The sequence below is a fragment of the Pelophylax lessonae genome (genome assembly GCF_965119305.1).
Source record: "Pelophylax lessonae genome assembly, chromosome: 2".
In the NCBI taxonomy this organism is placed as follows: Eukaryota; Metazoa; Chordata; class Amphibia; order Anura; family Ranidae; genus Pelophylax; species Pelophylax lessonae.
In genome coordinates this window covers 731,285,017-731,309,714 of record NC_138769.1, presented here as the reverse complement: position 1 = coordinate 731,309,714, position 24,698 = coordinate 731,285,017, and the positions used below count along the sequence as shown (strand labels likewise).

Genomic DNA, 24,698 nt, shown 5'->3' with positions numbered 1-24,698 from the left:
CGGAACTACACATCCCATGAGGCATTGTAAAACTCTGAGATTCACAGACATGACTAGGCATGATGGGAATTGTAGTTCCTGAACAACTGGAGGGCCATAGTTTGAAGATCCCTGGGCCGCTAGGGGGTTAATATTAGGGTTAGGGGTTAGGAGACGTTGCTGTCTTTTAGCACAATAAATTATTTGGACTCTTTTATCTTTTGGTCGGTCGCTCCTTCCATATACGCACGTCTTTTTTGCGGAAACCTGCTGGAGTAGCCACTGGAGGGTAGCCTTGTCTGTTTTGAGCAGCCTAACCTGAGCCAGTCGGCTCTTCAAATTATTTTTGCCCTCTCATCACCTTGTATAACCACTTAAGCCCCGGAGGATTTGGCTGCTAAAAGACCAGGGGGTATTTTGCAATTCGGCACTGCGTGACTTTAACGGACAATTGCGCGGTCATGCGACGCTGTACCTAAACGAATTTGACGTCCTTTTTTTCCCACAAACAGAGCTTTCTTTTGGTGGTATTTGATCACCTGTGCGATTTTTACTTTTTGCGCTATAAACAAAAAAAGAGCGTAAATTTTGCAAAAATAACAATATTTTTCACATTTTTTTATATGAAATTCCCCCCAAAAAAAATGTAAAAATCAAAATGTTTTAACATTTTCGGCCAATTTGTTTTATGCTACATATGTTTGGTAAAAAAAAAATCGCAAAAAGCGTATTTTGATTGGTTTGCGCAAAAGTTATTGCGTTTACTAACAAAGGAAAAGATTTTTGTCATTTTTGGTGTTGTTTTTTTTTTTAACGAGTAATGGCGGCGATCTGCGATTTTTTTTGTGGTACTGCGACATTGCGGCGGACAGATCGGACCCTTGACTGACATTTTTGACACTTTTGGGGTTACCAGTGACATTTCTACAGTAATCAGTGCTATAAATATGCACTGTTACTGCAAAAATGACACTGGCAGGGAAGGGGTTAACTGTATTGGAGAGGGAGGGGTTAAGTGTGTCCTAGGGGCGTGATTCTAACTGTAAAGGGACATGGCTATTGGTGTAAAAACAAAGATCAACGGTCCTACATAGTAGAACCGTCTGATCTTCATTTTTACACAGGGGAGAATGATAGGCGGCTTGTTTACATTAGCCGCCTGACTTTCTCCCTTCACCGGAGCGATCATGAGTGACCGGCGGACGATCGGGTCCGCCGGTCACACGCACTGACTTGTCAGTGAACGAGCCGAGGGTGGGCGCGCGCCTCGGCGGGTGCGCGCCCGCCCGCAATTGGCTCACAAGTCAGTGACAGGCGAGTACCCCTACGTCACTCTGCCTGGCCGGGGCTGACCCTTTTTTCATTGGTGTTGCTCCCAATTTGACAGCCATGTGGGAGCGTGGCCCCGAACGAACACTGTCTGCATTCGGGGGCCTCTCCCCGGCACATCTGTCAGATTGGGAGCAGTGGCTGCAGCTGTTGAGTCCCAACTGACATGAATGGGACTGGCTGCACAGGGATGTATGGAACACCAGGCAAACATGAAGCAAAAAAACTGTTTTAGGACTTTAAATGAGGTTATTAGACTATCACATTTGAAACGCGTCAAGCCTACAAGAAATTTAGATGTTTAACTGTATTGGATATATTTAGAGACTGTGAGCCTAAAGATATCAAGATGCATTATTGAATTATATATACTTTTTAGAGATCTATTCACAGTTTCTTAAAATATTGTATCAATTATTATTCAATATAAAGTGTATAATTTGTCATAAGTCAGTTCTCTGTACAAATGTATGTATTATAACTGTATTCTTTAAATATATAGTTATCATTTTTTTTTTAACCACTTGCCGATGGCACACAGTATATTTACTGCGGCAGTCAGCCCCTCCTGGGCAAAGTGACGTAGTACTACGACGCTTGCCCAGGAGCCTGCAGGGGGCGAGTGCGTGCCGCCGGTTCCGCCCCCACTTGTTCAGGGAAATCCCCGCGCAAGTGACCGGCGGCTCCGATGTCCGCCGGTCACTCCCGATCGCCCGCTGGAGAGGGAGAAAGGCAGGCGGGTGATGTAAACAAAGCCGCCTGTCATTCTCCCTGATGTAACTGCAGAGATCATATGATCCTGCTATGTAGGATCATATGTCTCTGTGGTTACATCACAAGCCACGCCCCTTTACAGTTAGAATCACGCCCCTAGGGACGCACTTAACCCCTTGATCACTAATAAAGTTAACCTCTTCCCTGCCAGTGTCATTTTTACAGTAACAGTGCATATGTATAGCACTGATTACTGTAGTAATGTCACTGGTCCCCCCAAAAGTGTCAAAAATGTTAGTCAGGGGTCCGATCTGTCCGCCGCAATGTCGCAGTCCCCCAAAAAAATCGCAGATCGCCACCATTACTAGTTAAAAATAAAAAAAAAACAACAAAAATGACATAAATCTTTCCCGTAGTTAGTAAACGCAACTTTTGCGCAAACCAATCAAAATACATTTTTTTTTACCAAAAATATGTAGCAGCAAGCAAATTGGCCTAAAATGTTAAAAAATTTTGATTTTTACATTTTTTTGGGGGGAATTTCATATAAAAAAATGTGAAAAATATCGTTATTTTTTAAAACTGTGGCTCTTTTTTTGTTTATAGCGCAAAAAATAAAAATTGCACGGGTTATCAAATACCACCAAAAGAAAGCTCTATTTGTGGAAAAAAAAGGACGTCAATTTCATTTGGGTACAGCGTCGCACGACCGCACAATTGTCAGTTAAAGTCACGCAGTGCCGAATCGCAAATTAGGCCCTGGTCTTTGAGCAGGAAAATCCTCCGGGGCTTAAAGCGGTTGTAAACCCGAAAATGAAAAAAAAAAAAAAAACCTGCAAGACAAAGCCATAATGAGCTAGTATGCATCGCATACTAGCTCATTATGCATTACTTACCTTAGAACGAAGCCCCGACGCGGACCCCCGGACATCGCTGCGGGCGCGCCATGATCCCTCGTTGTCTCTTCCGGGTTTGGCGGCTCCGGCGCTGTGATTGGCCGGAGCCGCGATGACGTCACTCCCACGCATGCGCGCGGGAGTGATTTTCCGGCAAGCTGCCGGCTAGGAAAACTGAAGGTCCCCCCGGACCTTCAGAGCGCATGCGCCGCTCGCGTGAGCTGCTGCATGCACTGCAAATATCTCCTAAACCGTGCCGGTTTAGGAGATATTAATTGTACCTAAAGGTAAGCCTTATTATAGGCTTACCTGTAGGTAAAAGTGTCAAAAAGCGGGATACTACCGCTTTAAGTGGTTAAATGTTAAAAACGTTTACAATTATTTTATTTTACAATTCAGGGCCGGTTCACATTACTGCGAGTGCGGCAATCGCATGTAATTCGGAGAGCACTGCTCCTTCATTACATGCGATCGGATGTGCGGATGCGAATTCAGCCATACACTTTGTATGGCTGAATTCGCATTGTATCTGCACCAAACACGCACAGGACCCTTTTTTCCAGGCCGCATCAGGATCGGATCGCACAGTGGTTCACACTTGTGCGATCCGATCCTGTGCGAACTGTCAGATACTGCGATATGCGATCAAACTGGGGGTGTCGTTAACATTTCATTGACACCCCCTGCGTATCGCATATGGCAGTGTGAACTGCCAGATGTGCGTTTGCGATGCGGGAACAGGCCATTTTTTCACAATTTTTTTTTTTTTACAGGACAGGGAAGCCTGCGGGAGGGAGGGAGGGGGGGATGGCACAGTGAAAGGGGGGCACACGGGGGGGGGGGGGGGGAGGTGGATCAGAAACAGGCAGAACGGGGAGGGGGATTGGTGTCAGAGAAGCAATTACAAGAATCAGAGGCGTAACTAGAACCTTCAGGGCCCTGATGCAAGAAACCATGAAGGGCCCCCCAGACCCCTGGCCGGGGCCCTTACCTTCAAGCCCAGGGCTCTTCCCACTAATCCTGGGGCTCTTTACACTCGTTGCATGGCCTTTTATTACGGCTCCCGCAGCAGGATTCTTTCACAGGTTCTGCAGTGGGCCCCCTTCCTGCAATCTTGTGGGCCCCCTTCCTGCAATCTTGGGGCCTCCCCAGAGTGGTGCAATGCCAGGGTCCGGTCGCAAGTGTGACCTTTGCGATCCTGGAAGTTCACCCACTGGTTTGCTACCGGGCCCCCTGGAGCATGGGGCCCGGTAGCGATTGCAACCCCTGCAACCCCTGTAGTTACGCCCCTGACAAGAATGATGCCCTGTGCCTCTCCCTGCAGCAGGTGAAAGCTGGCAGAAGGGGGAAAAACTGGCTTTCAGCTGCTGCAGAGAGCCACACAGGGCTTTCTTCTGTAACTGCCTGACCACACCGATTCCCCATGCTAGTGGGGCCCCTCTGTGTGCCCGGGCCCCCTACAGGAGGACTTGTTGTCCCCCCCTATCAGCGGCCCTGAGTAAGCCCATGTGATGAGGACTGACACATCACTGCAAGGCATGATAGTGATGAATGTAGACAGTGTGTGTAACAGATCACATGGTCACTTACCAGAACGACCTCAGTGCTGGATCTTGAAATACCTCTACAGGTAGGTTGGTTCGCAGCGCCATGGAAGTGCTTCCCGGGTTGTGGCGCCATACAGACTCAGACGTGGCAAGCTCCGTCCCCACACTGGCCAGGTAGCGTGGCAGGTCTCGAAGCAGGACAGCGGGGGGTTGCGGTTGGTAGAGCTTCTCCAGGTCTTTGGGAAGTTTGAACAATGTGGAGCGGTCCAGGGGGAAGGCAGCAGCCAGAGCGCCGGGTATGTCCAGGTCACTCAGTGAGCTCCGGTGTTCTTCATACAATCGATGGACTCTCTCCAGGGCAGGCAGGAGGATTCCGCGATCATCAGACAAACATTCCCGCAACGGCCGGAGGAGCTTGAGGATGTCCACCAGTTGCAGCCACCATCTGCGATCAAACTCCAGAGGGGAGCCACTGATGAAGCGGACCACTTCGCCAGCCACCTGGGACGCATCGCCAGATGACATATGACTGGACGATGAGCGCAGTTCTGACAGATGAACGCACAAATGTTCAGCGGGACTCAATGCTGTACGACGACTGTGACCTGAAGAAGATTGGACACCACTATCGCCAACACCTACTAAAAAACACAAAGACATAAGGGTATGGTCAAAGAGAAAACTCAAGTGATGGGGCCATCCACTACTTTTCTACATGTCCTAAGGACTCCTACCACTCTTGGATCAGATCCTGTCCTATCTTGAAGCGTAAAAAATCAGCAGGGATGGTAGGAACCCCCACTATTGGGCACAACAGGTGAACAGACCTGGGAACTCCGCACAGGGATCGTGGGAACCCCTCATAATGGGCACAGCAGGGGTATAGACCTGGGAACTCAGCACAGGGATGGTGGGAACTCATCATAATGAGCACAGCAGGTGTATAGACCTGGGAACTCAGCACAGGGATGGTGGGAACCCCACATAATGGGCACAGCAGGTGTACAGACCCAGGAATTCAGCACAGGGATGGTGGGAACCCCTCATAATGGGCACAGCAGGCGTACAGACCCGGGAACTCAGCAAAGGGATGGTGGGAACCCCCCATAATGGGCACAGCGGGTGTACAGACCATGGAACTCAGCACAGGGATGGTGGGAACCCCTCATAATGGGCACAGCAGGCGTACAGACCCGGGAACTCAGCACAGAGATGGTGGGAACCCCTCACAATGGGCACAGCAGGCGTACAGACCCGGGAACTCAGCACAGGGATGGTGGGAACCCCTTATAATGGGCACAGCAGGTGTACAGACCCAGGAACTCAGCACAGGGATGGTGGGAACTCCTCATAATGGGCACAGTAGGTGTACAGACCCAGGAACTCAGCACAGGGATGGTGGGAACTCCTCATAATGGGCATAGCAGGTGTACAGACCCGGGAACTCAGCACAGAGATGGTGGGAACTCCTCATAATGGGCACAGCAGGTGTACAGACCCGGGAACTCAGCACAGAGATGGTGGGAACTCCTCATAATGGGCACAGCAAGCGTACAGACCCAAGAACTCAGCACAGGGATGGTGGGAGCACTTCATAATGGGCACAGCAGGTGTATAGACCAGGGAACTCAGCACAGAGATGGTGGGAACTCCTCATAATGGGCACAGCAGGTGTACAGACCCGGGAACTCAGCACAAAGATGGTGGGAACCCCTCATAATGGGCACAGCAGGTGTACAGACCCGGGAACTCAGCACAGGGATGGTGGGAACCCCTCATAATGGGCATAGCAGGTGTACAGACCCGGGAACTCAGCACAGAGATGGTGGGAACTCCTCATAATGGGCATAGCAGGTGTACAGACCCGGGAACTCAGCACAGAGATGGTGGGAACTCCTCATAATGGGCACAGCAGGTGTACAGACCCGGGAACTCAGCACAGAGATGGTGGGAACTCCTCATAATGGGCACAGCAAGCGTACAGACCCAGGAACTCAGCACAGGGATGGAGGGAACCCCTCATAATGGGCACAGCAGGTGTACAGACCCGGGAACTCAGCACAGAGATGGTGGGAACTCCTCATAATGGGCACAGCAAGCGTACAGACCCAAGAACTCAGCACAGGGATGGTGGGAGCACTTCATAATGGGCACAGCAAGCGTACAGACCCAGGAACTCAGCACAGGGATGGAGGGAACCCCTCATAATGGGCACAGCAGGTGTATAGACCTGGGAACTCAGCACAGGGATGGTGGGGACCCCTCATAATGGGCACAGCAGGTGTACAGACCTGGGAGCTCAGCACAGGGATGGTGGGAACCTCTCATAATGGGTACAGCAGGTGTATATACCTGGGAACTCAGCACAGGTATGGTGAGAGCCCTTCATAATGGGCACAGCAGGTGTACAGACCCGGGAACTCTGCACAGGGATGGTGGGAGCCCTTCATAATGGGCACAGCAGATATGCTGTGCCAGGAACCCAATGCAGGGGAACATATGGCTGCATGTCTAATGGAGGTCAAATCGAAATAAAGAAACTGTGGAGCTGAGAACTCTGATGCCAAAATCTTACTGCTGGCTTCCTTGAGTGATAAAACCCAGCCATGGGCTACTCAAGCTACCAGCTAAACTATCAGATCTAGGGTGGACAGACCTTTAAAATTACAAGCAGTGTTGGGGGTAACGAGTTACAAAGTAACGGATTACAGTAACTACATTACTTTTTTTGGTAACAAAGTAATGTAACTAGTTACAATACTAATATTGGTAACTACACTACTTTACTAGGCTATAGAAAGAAACTACACTACTTTACTAGGCTATAGGAGGTAACTACTCTACTTTACTAGGCTATAGGAACGCGCTTTCCTGCGTTACCCAAGCCGTGCGATACAATCGTTATTTCGCAGAATAGAGAGGGATGAAGTTTATGACTTTTTGTTGCACTTTATGTTTTATTCTGTTTTTTCAGGTTTTGTTCTCATGTTTCCCAAAGCCTGTGTTTATATAATAAACTCTATGCAGAAAGAGTGTCATGTATCTTCTTCTACACGGTCAATTAACCACTTGCCGACCAGTCACTGGGACCGTACTGCAGCAAAGTGGCTCGATTCCATCCAGCGATGTAGACCTACGTAGCTGGACTCCTCCCCTTGTGGGTGGCGCTCGCGCGCCGCCGGAGGCTCGCTCCCACTGTTTTCAGTCACAGCGGTAGTCGGGCCAGGGGAGGAGCGGCGGCGATCGCCGCTACTCTTCCCCGATCGTCGGGGAATCGAGTGTGGAGATCCGCCCGCTTATGTAAACAAAGCGGGTGGATCTCCTAAGTGACAAACAGTGACAGATTGCAGGGTTCAGCATAGCTGAACCTGCGATCTGTCTCTGTGTCACTCAGTCACCTCCCCCCACACATGTTAGTAAGCACCAGGCATACATTAACCCCTCCCTCTCCAATAAAATTAACCCCTTCCCTGCTAGTGTCATTTTTACAGTAACAGTGCATATGTATAGCACTGATTACTATAGAAATGTCACTGGTACCCCCAAAAGTGTCAAAAATGTCAGTCAAGGGTCCGATCTGTCCGCCACAATGTCGCAGTCCCGCAAAAAAAAATCGCAGATTGCCGCCATTACTCGTTAAAAAAAAAAAACACCAAAAATGACAGAAATCTTTCCCTTAGTTAGTAAACGCAATAACTTTTGCGAAACCAATCAAAATACGCTTATTGTGATTTTTTTTTACCAAACATAGGTAGCAGAAAACAAATTGGCCAAAAATTTAAAAAATTTTAGATTTTTACATTTTTTTGGGGGGGAATTTCATATAAAAAAATGTGAAAAATATTGTTATTTTTTCAAAATTTACGCTATTTTTTTGTTTATAGCGCAAAAAGTAAAAATCGCACAGGTGATCAAATACCACCAAAAGAAAGCTCTGTTTGTGGTAAAAAAAGGACGTAAAAATGGATTTTTGTAAAATCTTACCGTAAAATCCTTTTCTCTTAGCTCATCGACAGACGTAGTCCTCGGTGATACACCACCTTCGGGTTATGTTACCTCCGCAGGAGCAGGACTAGACAGGAAATTAAAAAGCTCTGGCCACACCCTAGGGGCAGTCCCAGAGGGTATATCCTCTCTCTCTCTGCCTCAGCAAATCAGTTATGTGAAAAAGCAGTGCTTAGAGAATTTAACCCAACCCAACTCCAAAACAGAGGGGCGGGGACTACGTCTGTCGATGAGCTAAGAGAAAAGGATTTTACGGTAAGATTTTACAAAAATCCATTTTTCTCTAGCGCTCATCGACAGACGTAGTCCTCGGTGATACACCACCTTCGGGACGTCCCAGAGCAGTATCACAACTGAGGGGTGGGAAAATGGAAATCAAATCCCAATCTAGAAGGCCCAACCGGTGCCAACTAGAAGTTTACAATGCTCATCCTTAATGATGAGACTGAACAAAAAAATTTTCAAACAGAAAAAAACCCTCGAGGTAGACCACCGGTCTCCTCAAATTGCGGCCTGCAAAACCTTGCGGCCAAATGAGGCATCCGCCGATGCCGTCACATCAATTTTATAGAATTTTGTAAAGGTATGTACCGACGACCAGGTGGCCGCCTTACATACCTGGACCACTGACGCCTGATGGCGAAAGGCCCAGGAAGTACTGAGCGCTCGAGTGGAGTGCGCCCTAACAGGGAACGGAGGACTCTGACCCTTAATAGAATAAGCCTGTACCACCGTTTGTCTAATCCATTTGGCAATGGTCGCGGCAGATGCAGGCAAACCCTTTCTGGGGCCATCCGTGATCACAAAAAGTGAATCCGTCTTACGGAATGATTCCGTAGCTTTCAGGTATACCCTGATTGCCCGAACCACATCCAAGGAATGCAACGCATGTTCCCGATGATGCTTGGGCTGAGGACACAAGGAAGGTAGTACAATATCTTCATTCAGATGAAAATCTGAAACCACCTTAGGAAGAAAAGATGGCTTAGGATGAAGTACTACCTTATCCCTATGAATCACTAGGTATGGTGACTGGCATGATAAAGCAGCCAGTTCTGACACCTTGCGAGCAGAAGTAATAGCCACCAAGAAGGCCACCTTCTGGGATAAAGTAAGCAAGGGAATCTCCCTGATGTTTTCAAAGGGAGGTTTCTGTAGAACCGACAAAACCAAATTAAGATCCCAGGGCGGTAAGGGCGCGCGGACTGGAGGAGCCAGGTGCCGCACCCCCTGGATGAAATTCCGCACCAAGGATCTGGTAGCTAAAGGTTTCTGAAAGAAGATTGCTAATGCTGAAACTTGACCCTTGATGGTGCTCAAGGCTAGCTTCTGCTCAACCCCTTGTTGCAAAAAGGCCAATATTCGAGACACCGAATAGGTACGTGGAGGAAATCCTAAAGATTCGCACCACGCAATGTAAGTCTTCCATGTGTGATAATAGACTTTGCTGGAAGTCGCTTTCCTTGCTTAATAAGGGTAGGAATGACTGAAGTAGACAAACCTCTGTCCTTCAGTACTTGGGTCTCAATGGCCAGGCCATTAAAACCAGCGACTGTAAAGCACGAAGGTAAATAGGTCCTAGAGACTACAGACACTCCCTGAGACGAAGTTCCCACGGAACGTCTGCGACTAACATGTCCAAGTCGGCCAGGCCGGCTTGAAGAGGCCAGCCTAGAATTTCTAGGACCACTGGCGCTGATAGGATCTGAACCAGGCGTCCCTAGAGCTATCTGGCCCCGACCATCCGAGAAAGTCTGGTCGTTTTCTGTTCCCACACATTTATCAGATACCTGATAGTTATCAGGAAGGGTGATCTTTTCTGGTTGAACCTCAGGGACCGAAGTCACCCGACTAGAGGCTACTTGGCCTATCTGGTCAATCAGATCCGATTCCTGTGAGGTATCGGGACTAATCTTAGGAAAAGGTAAAGGAAAAGATCTATTCAGGGAACGGTAACTACCGCTTCCTGTACTTAAATGTTGGAAGGGAAGAATCGCACCGGTAGTAGTGGTAGATGCTCGATCTAATGTCCTGAATACCGGTGAAAACGTCCCCCCACCCTGAAATCGGGTGGGGGCGCACCTTCAGGCTGTGTACTCCTTTACTTCGGGTTTGGCTGGGTTGGTCCTCTGCTTGTCCGACCATCCCTTCTTGAACCCTCCTGGAGGAGTCTTGCCTTTCCCGGGAGTACCAGCCGGGCGCCCTTTATGGGCGGTAAAGAAAGGTCCTCGCTTGTTGCGAGGTCCCTTAACTTTTGCAGCCTGTGGCAAAAAAGTACTCTTGCCCCCGGTGGCATCCTTAATGATTTCATCTAGGTTGGCTCCAAATAGACGATTCCCCTGAAAAGGGAGATTGGTCAAAGTCTTTTTGGAACCTAGGTCAGCTGACCAGCATTTTAACCACAGCACACGTCTGAGGATCACTGCTAACTTAGATGCATGCCCTAACAAGGGAGTAGTGTCCAAGGCTGCGTCACAGATAAACCGTAGCCCTTGTATGATCTGTTCTATCAAATCAGATGTCTCCTGGGGAATATCTATTCCCCTAAGATCTTGGCGTACCATTTTCGCCCATTCCGTAAGTGTCTGGGAAACTAGACCAATAACAATTACTGGTCTAAATGCTGACCCTATCAGAGAAAAGATAGTGCGGGACTCCGCTTCTATCTTTCGATCCACCGGATCCTTAAAGGACGAAGGGTCCTCCACTGGAATAACCGTGGCTTTATTCAGCCTGGAAATAGGCGGATCCACGACTGGTGGTACCGTCCATTTCTTAATGATGGATTCCTCAAACGGATAGCGTCTAGCAATACGCTTGGAAATAGTAAAGGTACGTTTAGAATGCTCCCATTCTCCTTTAATCTGATTACCAAAACATTTAGGTACAGGAAAAGCCTTCGCCGTCTTGATGGGTTTATTAGTCCCAAAAGGCCTTTCTGTTTCAGTTGCCTCTGCCGGTAAAGCCTCAAGTTTTAAGGTTTCTTGCACTGCCACAACTAGTGCGTCCACCAATGCTTCTTCCTGAATTATAGCAGGAGAAGAAGCGTCCTCCTCACTGTCTGAGGGGGCTTTACCTGGGATAACAGCCCTTGCAGAGGAACCTGCAACTGCAGTGACCATCTCTGAATCAGAGTCAGAGGTGTCAGATAGTATAGGGGTAGGCGGGGGTCGCTTCCTTGACCCCCGTCCCTGACAGGCCGCCTCCACCCGAGCCACCATAGACTCCAAAATTGCTGTAAATGACTCTATACTCTGTGCACCGGCGGGTCCCGAGGCCCCCTCGAGGGAAACAGGTGGGGGAATATGTGTGGCAGGGTCCATAATAACTCCAGTTACTTCCTGGATGATATAATTCAAAAGTAAAGAAAAAACTTTTTTTTTTTTTTTTTTGACCCTCAGCGCCACAAAAAAAACCCCTTAGTGTTACCTGCTAGGGATCCCTATCGATCGAGAGAGAGAGAGATAGACCCCCAGGCTCACCACTTGATGTTCAGAGTTAAACTGCAACAGCTTACAGCGCTGTCTTGACAAACAGGAAGTCTTTTGGCTGGCTGCCCAGGAAGAAGGGAGGCGGCTCCGCCCCTCTGCACGCCTTCCGGCGCCTCCCCCAAGCTCCACGAGGTGTAGAATCACCTCAAACATGGCCGCCCCCATGCTGGAGACACGAGGCTACGCCAAAATGGCGGCTCGTGCGATCCAGCAAAAAAAATGGCGGCGGCCTGTGCTGACTAGCGGTGTGCTGCAGGCACACAACACTCTCTCTGCATGGGGATATGGCGTGGTTGGCGGTACCGGCCCTGGCGGACCGCATGGCCGTTCGGGAGGCCTGCTAATAGCTGGAGATCTGATTTGGAAGGCAGTCTACATGTCCATGGCTTCTGACTGGTAGGTAGCTTATACTTAACCCATAAGATTCCCAGAATGCCACAGATTACATCTTTAAAACATGTATACAATAGATTGTTAGCTCCCAAACCAAGCCTCCTGGCTTTTTGCACACATAAAATCACACTCAAAGTAGGAGGATTTGTGACATGTTATAGGATAGAAAGAACTCTTTCTTACCATACAGAGAGGGGCCCGCGTTCACCACAAAACCCGTCAGGGAAAAAGGGGGAACATACTACTCACCATACCGGAACCAGGCGGGCACCAACTCCTGACAGTACCCCTCTCCACCGGGGCGGGAGGGCTGTCGACCGATACGGACGCCGTGACTCATGGTCTTTGGCGTTTCAGCGAGACGTTTAACTCGCGGGTTCAGTCCTTTTAATGGGACTTTGTCGCGGCCGACCCAGCGCGGAGCTATGGCCTGCACGCGCTCGTAGGCTGAACTGGGGTGACCACCGGATCTCGACATCCAGCCCGTCGCCCAGTTCAGCTTTCTTGCTTGAAGATCTCACAGGAACACTGGAGAAAAAAAGCTGTCTAAAAATCCTTTAAGAAAAAAATTCTTGCCAGGACCTAAGATCCCAGCAAGGTATCTAGGTCCTTACTCCTAACTAGACAGAAAATAACTGATTTGCTGAGGCAGAGAGAGAGAGGATATACCCTCTGGGACTGCCCCTAGGGTGTGGCCAGAGCTTTTTAATTTCCTGTCTAGTCCTGCTCCTGCGGAGGTAACATAACCCGAAGGTGGTGTATCACCGAGGACTACGTCTGTCGATGAGCGCTAGAGAAATTTAGTTTGGGTACAGCGTCGCACGACCGCGCAATTGTCAGTCGCACAGTGCCGAATCGCAAAAAATGACCCAGACGTAAGACAGCAAAATCCTCCGGTGGTAAAGTGGTTAAGAAAGAGGAGAGTAAAGTAATAAGTAGTGAAGTTACTTTTCAAATGCAGTAACTAGTAAAGTAATCTCATTACAATTTACAGAAGTAACTAATAACTAGTTACATTTTTTGAGTAACTACCCCAACACTGATTACAAGCAATGGCATTGGGCAGGATGGAGCAGTGGCAGAGTAAGTCCAGCATGCTGGAACTTTTCCAGACTGATCTTTGGTGAGAAGTCAGACTATGCTGTGTGCCGAACAGCATAAATCCATTGCAGAAGGGACCATGCCAGCAATTTCATGGGGTCTCTGCATCTGACCTCACAGACCACCGACAATGTAAACAGACAGTGATAAGGGTGATTGGAGGGTTGGTTACCTGGCTGAGGCTGGGTGATGTAGCGAGGAAGTGGGGGGAATCGGGTTCCGGGGGATCTGGTTGGATCTTCCATGACATCAGTGTAAAGTGGAGAAGCCTGGAAGGAGAAACATCTGAAACCAACCAACATCCAAACACACCAATATTATGACTGCAACCAGAGGGAGGAAACTAGATAGGGGCCCCCCAAGATTCACTACTGTTCTTCCTCGTTCATGTGTGGGGTGTCCCCTCTCCTTTTCCAGGTGTCCCCTACAAAACTTTCACTCTTACTTCTTGCTGTGCCACCAAAAGTACCCCTGCCCTCACCTTCCTGTGTTATATCTACAGTACAATACCATGTGTCACACATAATAATGTCCCCTCACCTCCCGACATGTCACATATAATAAAGTCCCCTCACATCCTCATGTGTCCCACATAAAAATGTCCCCTCATCTCCCCACGTCACATATAATATTGTCCTCTCACCTCCCCGTGTGTCACACAGAATAATGTCCTATCACCTCCTCACATGTCACATATAATATTTTCCTATCAACTCCCCATGTAATAAAGTCCCCTCGAAAAACAACAAGCAAACACAGGGGCGCACCGGCCTAGTGCATTATCCTTTAGAAGGTTTATTAAAAAGAAACTTTAAAATACTCACAAGCGAGTTCTTGATAAAAGCATATCACACAAGGAACGCAGTCCTCAGCATGGAGATCCAAGGGTGAGCCGTCCCCTGAAGTCGTGAAGGTTTACGCGTTTCGAGGCTTAGCCTCTTCCTCAGAGCCTCTGATTATGAGCCTCAGAGCCTCTGAGGAAGAGGCTAAGCCTCAAAACGCGTAAGCCTTCCCGATTTAAGGGGACGGCTCACCCTTGGATCTCTATGCTGAGGACTGCGTTCCTTGTGTGATATGCTTTTATCAAGAACTCGCTTGTGAGTATTTTAAAGTTTCTTTTTAATAAACCTTCTAAAGGATAATGCACTAGGCCGGTGCGCCCCTGTGTTTGCTTGTTGTTTTCAGTGATTCCAGACTACCCTGGTCGTTCAAGGGGCAGCAAGGCCGAAGCGTTTTCCTGGGTTGCCGTGTCGATAGCTCCAAAAACAGCCACAATATCGTAGCAGAGGTGGAAAAAAAGATGACACTACTCAGAGCGCAGGGAACTGGTGCTTTGCACCAAATATTCATGTGCTGTTAATAAAGTCCCCTCACATCCTCATGTGTCACACATGATAATGTCCCCTCACATCCTCATGTGTCCCCTCACATCCTCATGTGTCACACATGATAATGTCCCCTCACCTCCCCATGTAATAACATCCCCTCACATCCTCATGTGTCACACATAATAATGTCCCCTCACGTGTCCACGTGTCACACATAATAATGTCTCCTCACCTCCCCATGTGTCACACATAATAATGTCCCCCTAATGTCTCCACATGTCACACATAATAACATTCCTCCCATTATGTGCGGCATGCGCCCCTCCCTCACGCGGCGCCTGGGCGCAGTGCACCCCCGCACCCGCCCAGGATCGGCTCTGCTCCCATCCTCAGTGTGTCACACATATTAATGTCCCATCACCCACCCATGTGTCACGCATACAGTCCCCTCACTTCCCCCTTGTCACACATTATACAATCCCCTCACCTCCCTATGTGTCACACATAACGCACCTTACCCACGCCTTGCGTCCCCTCTCCCCCCCCATATGTTCCCAATCAGAATTTCAGCAGAAATAAATATTGTCGCTCACCTATGCAGGATTGTCACACCACATCCAGATGTATCATTCCTATTATGGGACAGTATAAAATGAAGATGGGGGCCAATACTTACCATTCCACTGTTGTGCAGAATTATGGGAAGAATCTTTTCTTGGTGCACACATCACATCCTGGAGCCAGACCTGCCATCTAGAGAGCACAGGGAACACATATACATAGATAACATATCCTGCACATAGGGGTTTCCTATATATAATACAACCATTAGAGAGGTCTCTGAACTGTATATGGTGTATATTGTGTTATCTCTATAGGCCCCCCATAGGAGTCTCTCTATAATCTGTATACTGTATACCCCGTTATACAATGCCCTGTATACAGTATAAGATCTATGCTTCCCTCCTAGGCCATTATATGTTATTGTATACAATATAATCTTCATACTCTTGAAGTGCCCTCCTAGGTAGGTGTTAGAGTCAGCGTTTATCGTTTTTGGTTTCTCTGCTTAACAGGGAGACAGCCAAGCAAATTTATACCCTGTCTGCTTAACTACTTCAGCTCCGGAGGGTTTACCCCCCTTAACCACTTCTGTACCGGAAGATTTTCCCCCTTAATGACCAGGCCATATTTTGCGATTCGGCACTGCGTTCCTGTAATGGAAAATTGCGCAGTCGTGCAACGCTGTACCCAAATAAAATTAATTTCCTTTTTTTCCCACAAACAGAGCTTTCTTTTGGTGGTATTTGATCACCTCTGCGATTTTTTTTTTTTTTTGCGCTATAAACAAAAATAGAGCGACAATTCTGAGAAAAAAGAACAATATTTTTCACTTTCTGCTATATAACATTCCCAAATAAAATGTATAAATCAAAATTTTTTAACATTTGTAGGCCAATTTGTTTTCTGTTACATATTTTTGGTAATAGAAATCACAATAAGTGTATTTTGATTGGTTTGCACAAAACCTATCGCGTCTACTAACTACGGGAAAGATTTATGTCATTTTTGAGTTGTATAAAGTACTCGAAACCCATACTTGAGTAAAAGTACAAGTGCTCGATCAAAAAGTGACTTGAGTAGAAGTGGAAGTGCTCGATCAAAAAGTGACTTGAGTAGAAGTACTAAAGTATTCAACATTTTTTGTACTTAAGTATTGCAAGTAGTTTTTTTAAAAATGTTGCTACTCAAGTACTGAAAGTAAAAGTACAAGTACTGTGTTATGTAGTTATTAAAGAAAGAAGTCCAAAGTTTGAACATTATATTGTTTTTTATTATTTCAAATGCAGCTTTTATTTATACATACAGTAGCATTTATTTTCGTATGCGCTGATAATACACATGTTTTGAGCTTCATGAAACCTGCCATCTACTGTTCTGGCAGTGGTAACTATGCAGCACAAAAAAAATATCGGAGTAGAAGTATTGAAATCATTGAAAAAATGTAGTGAAGTAAAAGTGGAAGTAGGAGAAAAAAATTCTACTCTAGGAAAGTACAGATACCGCCTTTCGGTACTTAAGTACAGTAGTGAAGTAGTTCTACTTAGTTACTATACATCTCTGGTAATCAGTGCTAACAATATGGATTGTTACTGTAATAATGACACTGGAAGGGAAGGGGTTAATACTGTGGGTGATCAATGGGTTAAATGTGAGCCTAGGGGAGTGATTCTAACCGTATGGGGGCAGGGCTTATGGAAGGACCATAGAGACATGTGATCCTATATAGAAGGATCACAGGCGCTCTGATCATTCCAGAGAGAAGAACAGTCAGCTCTCCCAGCGGGCAGCGATCGCGGGTGTCAGGCCAGAGTCCACGCTGCCGAGTGGGGGCAGGAACACACGGCCGACAGCACTCGCTCGCCCCCTAGCCGATGCGCGACCGACGTAGCCTTACTTTGGTTCGCACAGGAGGGCCAGCCTGCCGCAGTATATATGCGGTGGGCGGTCCGGAACCGGTTAATCACCAGGCCATTTTTTTGCGATACAGCACTGCGTTACTTTAAATGACAATTGCACGGGCGTGCGACGTTGTACGCGATGTCCTTTTTTTTCTCACAAATAGAGCTTTCTTTTGGAGGGATTGGATCACCTGTTAGGTTTTTATTTTTTGCACTATAAACAAAAAAAGACAGACAATTTAAAAAAAAAAAAAAACAATATATTTTACTTTCTGCAATAAAACATTCCCAATAAAAAAATTTTAAAAATCAAATTTCTTCATCAAATTAGGCTAATATGTACTCTGCGACATATATTTGGTAAACAAAATCCCAATACATGTATATTAATTGGTTTGCGAAAAAGTTATAGCTGCTACAAACTATGGTATATTTTTATTTATTTCTATTTTTTTAACTAGTAATAGCGGCAATCAGCGACTTATATCGGGACTGCTATATTGCGGCGGACAAATTGGACACCTAAGTGACTCTTTTTGGGGACCAGTGACACTAATACAGTGATCAGTGCTAAAAATATGCACTGTTACTGTATTAATGAAACTGGCTGGGAAGGGGTTAACATCAGGGGCAATCAAAGGGTTAAATGCGTTCCCTGAGAGTGCTTACTAACTGTGGGGGAGGTGTTTTGACTAGGGGAATGTAAAGATCCGTGTCCCTGCCTAGCAGGATCATAGGATCAGCACATCCCCCTCTCACAGAACAGCGGTCTGCCTTGTTTACATAGGCAGACCACCGTTCTTAATTTCTCCTGAACGATTGGCAGGTCTGGCGGACATTGCGTCCACTGGACCTGCTAAATGGCTCCCGTTGTGTCCAATCACAGCGGTAGTGGTTCGCAGGCGACACGCGTGCGCACCCCAGACCCGGAGGTGTCAGATAATTTACTAGGTACCTGGAAAAGAGAAAATGAATGGTACAACAAAACGTTGTCCAAGCATCTATTGGCGGACTTTATGGGCACATACTGAGTGAACACACTTATTGATTTAAAAGAATTACTTTAATAATTAAGAAAATTTTAAAAGAAAACAAAGAGCACTATGCAAATGTTGACATATATATAGTTTCTTATACATTCAAAGTTGATATGCAAGCATTCTTGGCAATGGGTGAGGATTGTGGTTGTTATACCAATCTGATATAGTCAACGCGTTTCGCATTTGCGCTTCATCAGGACCTCAGATGATGAGATAACCTCTTAATAAAACAGAAGCATATCATACATTATTAATTTATACATATATATATATATATACAAAAATGCATACATTTACAATCGTATTAACATACATAGATGTTTATTACATATGCATGTATGTCGCCATGTGGCTATGAGGGCAATAGAAAAGCGGATAAACCCACCTCCTCAAGTTGCAGTGCACGATACCGTACGACCGGGGGCTGAGCTCAATGGCAGAGCACCTCAGACCACGACCACCTGAATTGGTAGATTATCAAGTAACATTTATATTGTTTTCTTTATTGTTTTTTAATTGTTTTTAGAATATTTTTAGAAAAATTAATTTTGACATCTATTATAGAATATTCTATAACACAATGATAATTACCTTGAACTATATTTGATGGATATGGGAACAGGTAGGACGGCTGGATAGAGAATGATATGTGGACGCTCTCTATCCAGCCGTCCTACCTGTTCCCATATCCATCAAATATAGTTCAAGGTAATTATCATTGTGTTATAGAATATTCTATAATAGATGTCAAAATTAATTTTTCTAAAAATATTCTAAAAACAATTAAAAAACAATAAAGAAAACAATATAAATGTTACTTGATAATCTACCAATTCAGGTGGTCGTGGTCTGAGGTGCTCTGCCATTGAGCTCAGCCCCCGGTCGTACGGTATCGTGCACTGCAACTTGAGGAGGTGGGTTTATCCGCTTTTCTATTGCCCTCATAGCCACATGGCGACATACATGCATATGTAATAAACATCTATGTATGTTAATACAATTGTAAATGTATGCATTTTTGTATATATATATATATATGTATAAATTAATAATGTATGATATGCTTCTGTTTTATTAAGAGGTTATCTCATCATCTGAGGTCCTGATGAAGCGCAAATGCGAAACGCGTTGACTATATCAGATTGGTATAACAACCACAATCCTCACCCATTGCCAAGAATGCTTGCATATCAACTTTGAATGTATAAGAAACTATATATATGTCAACATTTGCATAGTGCTCTTTGTTTTCTTTTAAAATTTTCTTAATTATTAAAGTAATTCTTTTAAATCAATAAGTGTGTTCACTCAGTATGTGCCCATAAAGTCCGCCAATAGATGCTTGGACAACGTTTTGTTGTACCATTCATTTTCTCTTTTCTTTGTATATTACTAGGATTATGGCACCTAAGGGGTAGCTCCTAATTCATATCTATTACTAGGTACCTGATCTGGCACAGAGTGGCCGCCCTGCCGCAGTAAATGTAGGTGGGGCGGTTAACAGAAGATGTGATTGTTTAGCAGAGTCTGGTCAGTGTGCTCTGCAGCTGCTCATGCTGTCTTGATGTTTCACACTGGTCTAGTAGCTATGGAAGGTTCTGGACAGTGGGAGGAAACCATGCAGATGAATGCATGAATATCTATACAGCCCTAGCCAATTAGAAGGGGAGGTGCCCCTAAACATGCTGGGTGACTGTATTTATATCTGAGGAGCACATGGGCTCTGGGTCTTCCTCCACAGAGAGAGGTCCATGAGGGGAAGAGGGCTGCTGCCTCTCCCCAGCACAGGCTGCCATGCGACCTTAGGTGGGTGACCTGAAGTCCTGAAATTTTGAAGCTGAAACCCATGGTTTTCTTATAAGCTGACTGAGGGAGGATGTCCATGGATCCTGTCTGGTATCATAGAGGAAGGTGACCTGTGGCCAGGGCCTTGTGAGTACAGACCCCTAAAGGGATCCTAGAGAGTTGCTAAAATCCCATTTCCTCTACAGAGAGAGGTCCAGAAGGGGAAGAGGGCTGCTGCCTCTCCCCAGCAAAGGCTGCCATGTCGCCTTAGATGGGTGACCTGAGGTCCTTAAATTTTGAAGCTGAAACCCATGGTTCTCTTATAAGCTGACTGAGGGAGGATGTCCATGGATCCTGTCTGGTATCATAGAGTAGGGTAATCTGCGGCCAGGGCCTTGTGAGTACAGACCCCTAAATGGATCCTAGAGAGTTGCTAAAATCCCCCTCTTGGTAATAGAAGTCAGCATACTCGGTGTAAGTTAAAGAGGACACTTTCTAGTGTCTTAAAGAACCAAGATCCACTAGATTCCTTCTGCTACAAAGGGACTTGCTCTATTGTGTACAGCCTGCTGCATAGTGCTACTGAAAGTCTGCTACACAGTCCTATTAAGAAGTTGTCCTCACTTGTAAATAGTTAATTTGGACTATCCTGCTAAATCCCTTCTCCTATCCAAGTTGTCCAAATAAAATACGAAAAAACACATCCCCTAGCCTGGTCATTGGAGACGAGCGGAAGAGTGTGTGCACCTGGCTGTGTGAGGAAATACCCTGTAACTGGCTGTGGATTATTCAATGGGAAACTTGGGTACAAAAATTCAAGTGGCTCCTGCGGAGGTAGTGCTAAACTTTGTATACACCACAATATCTATATACCGCCCTAGCCCATACAATGCCTGGAATACAATATATCCTCTATAGATCCCCCATACGATACATTATGATCTATATATATCCCCCCATATAATGCCTGGAATACAATATAATCTCTATAGATCCCCCATACAATATCCTGTATATAGCATGATCTCTATAAATCCCCCAATACAATGCTCAGTATACAATATGATCTATGTAGATCCCCCATAAAATGTCCTGTGTATACTATATTTTCTATAGATCCCCTATATAATGCCCGATATATAGTATAATCTCTATAGATTCCCCCATACAATGCCCAATATATAGTATAATCTCTAAAGACCCCCCCCCCCATGCAATGCCCAATATAGAGTATAATCTCTAAAGTTCCCCTATATAAAATGGCCAGTATATAGTATAAATATCTATAGATTCCCCATACAATGCCCAGTATGTAGTATATTCTCTATAAATCCCCATACTATGCCTGGTATACAATATGATTTCTATAGATCCCTCATATAATGGTCAGTATACATTATGATCTCTTCAGATCCTCTATACAATGTCCTGTATATAGTATGATCTCTAAAAAAAAAACACATACAATGCCCGGTATACAATATGATCTCTATAGCTCCTCCCATACAATTTTCTGTATATAGTAAAATCTCTAAAAATCCCCATACAATGCCCAGTATTATATTATATTATAGTAAATTATGATCTCTATAGATCCCCCATACCACGCCCGGTATACAATATGATCTCTATAGATCCCCCATGCAATGTCCAATATACATTATGATCTCTATAGATCCCCCCCATACAATGCCCATTGTATAGTATAATCTCTAAAGATCCCCCTTATAATGTCCTGTATACATCATGATCTCTACAGATCCCCCATATAATGTCCTGTATGCTGTAAAATCTCTATAGATCCCCCATACAATGTCCTGTATATAATATAATTTCAATAGATCCCCATACAATGCCCAGTATACAATATGATCTCTATAGATCCCCCATACAATGTCCTGTATGCAGTATAATCTCTATACAATCCTCTGTATACACAACAATATCTACATATCCCCCTAGCCTATACAATATCCTGTATACATTATGATCTCTATAGATCCCCTATACAATGTCCTGTATATAGTATAATCTCTATACATCCCCATACAATGTCCTGTATATAGTATAATCTCTATACATCCCCATATAATATCCTGTATATAGTATAATCTCTATAGATCCCCCATACAATGTCCTGTATATAGTATAATCTCTATACATCCCCATACAATATCCTGTATATAGTATAATCTCTATACATCCCCATACAATATCCTGTATATAGTATAATTCCTTTACATCCCTATACAAGGTCCTGTATATAGTATAATCTCTATAGATCCCCATACAATATCCTGTATATAGTATAATCTCTATAGATCCCCATACAATGTCCTGTATATAGTATAATCTCTATAGATCCCCATATAATATCCTGTATATAGTATAATCTCTATAGATCCCCATAAAATATCCTGTATATAGTATAATCTCTATAGATCCCCATACAATGTCCTGTATATAGTATAATCTCTATAGATCCCCATATAATATCCTGTATATAGTATAATCTCTATAGATCCCCATATAATATCCTGTATATAGTATAATCTCTATAGATCCCCATATAATATCCTGTATATAGTATAATCTCTATAGATCCCCATAAAATATCCTGTATATAGTATAATCTCTATAGATCCCCATACAAGGTCCTGTATATAGTATAATCTCTATAGATCCCCATATAATATCCTGTATATAGTATAATCTCTATAGATCCCCATATAATATCCTGTATATAGTATAATCTCTATAGATCCCCATATAATATCCTGTATATAGTATAATCTCTATAGATCCCCATACAATGTCCTGTATATAGTATAATCTCTATAGATCCCCATACAATGTCTTGTATATAGTATAATCTCTATAGATCCCCATACAATGTCTTGTATATAGTATAATCTCTATAGATCCCCATACAATATCCTGTATATAGTATAATCTCTATAGATCCCCATATAATATCCTGTATATAGTATAATCTCTATAGATCCCCATACAATGTCCTGTATATAGTATAATCTGTATAGATCCCCATATAATATCCTGTATATAGTATAATCTCTATAGATCCCCATGCAATGTCCTGTATATAGTATAATCTCTATAGATCCCCATATAATATCCTGTATATAGTATAATCTCTATAGATCTCCATACAATGTCCTGTATATAGTATAATCTCTATAGATCCCCATATAATATCCTGTATATAGTATAATCTCTATAGATCCCCATATAATATCCTGTATATAGTATAATCTCTACAGATCCCCATATAATATCCTGTATATAGTATAATCTCTATAGATCCCCATATAATATCCTGTATATAGTATAATCTCTATAGATCCCCATATAATATCCTGTATATAGTATGATCTCTATAGATCCCTATACAATGTCCTGTATATAGTATAATCTCTATAGATCCCCATATAATATCCTGTATATAGTATAATTCCTTTACATCCCTATACAATGTCCTGTATATAGTATGATCTCTATAGATCCCTATACAATGTCCTGTATATAGTATAATCTCTATAGATCCCCATATAATATCCTGTATATAGCATGATCTCTATAGATCCCCATACAATGTCCTGTATATAGTATGATCTCTATACAATCATCTATATACACAACAATATCTACACATCCCCCTAGTGCATACAATGTCCAGTATGCATTATAATCTCTATAGATCCCCCATACAATGTCCTGTATATAGTATAATCTCTATACATCCCCATACAATGTCCTATATATAGTATAATATCTATAGATCCCCATATAATATCCTGTATACAGTATAATTCCTTTACATCCCAATACAATGTCCTGTATATAGTATACTCTCTATAGATCCCCATGCAATGTCCTGTATATAGTATAATCACTATAGATCCCCATACAATGTCCTATATATAGTATAATATCTATAGATCCATACCACTCTGTACATTGCACAGTTCACACGCTCTGTCCAGACCTGGAAGTGTCCGGTTGCTAGGGACTCTGCACGGTTGTTGGGGACAGGAGGAGGAGGGGCTGGCTGTACAATGGCCTCCTGCTGGAACTGCAGAGATTCCAGCAGAGATTTGTAGTGACAATCTGGCTCTTTCAGATCTCTCTCCAGTCTTTATTGGAACAAATAAAGCTGACCGCCCAGATTTCTATCCATTCTCCCCTTACAGTCTGTATTTTCACCAAAAAAAACATGCAACCGCTGGATGAAATCTACGGGAAAAAGGATGTTTTCAGACTATTTCAAGTTTTTATTCAATGGTGAAACATATTGCATTCTGATAACTTAAATGGTTAATATATCTTTGCCAGGGGCATCTAAGGCTGACCACACACATTACACAATCAGATTGTACAATCCTCCTCATGCCCCATACACACAATCAGAAAATTGTATGAAAAATACCGCTTTGGAAGTGATTTTAGGATAATCTGATCATTAGTACACAGCTTTCGACAGTTCATCAGATATTATCCAATGGGACAAGTGCAAAATATTTTCTCGTATAATACCAGATCGTGTAAGTTTCATTTAATCACTGCAGTTGTCATTGGATTACAATACAAATACACTACAACAGATTGCA

General features: G+C 44.4%; 1 protein-coding gene across 1 annotated transcript in view; it reads right to left on the bottom strand.

Moving 5' to 3' along the window:
- The window catches only part of DNHD1 (dynein heavy chain domain 1), a 199,563-nt gene extending 175,491 nt beyond the window's left edge, over nucleotides 1–24,072 (bottom strand). The window contains exons 1-4 of the mRNA XM_082245505.1: nucleotides 24,038–24,072; nucleotides 15,460–15,529; nucleotides 13,628–13,724; nucleotides 4,509–5,103 (exon numbers count right to left, since the gene is read on the bottom strand). Of these exons, the coding sequence (XP_082101631.1) occupies nucleotides 4,509–5,103; nucleotides 13,628–13,724; nucleotides 15,460–15,462 (695 nt within the window). The 5' untranslated portion in view covers nucleotides 15,463–15,529; nucleotides 24,038–24,072. The remainder of the gene's footprint in view (nucleotides 1–4,508; nucleotides 5,104–13,627; nucleotides 13,725–15,459; nucleotides 15,530–24,037) is intronic.
- Between the last annotated feature and the right edge of the window lie 626 nt (nucleotides 24,073–24,698).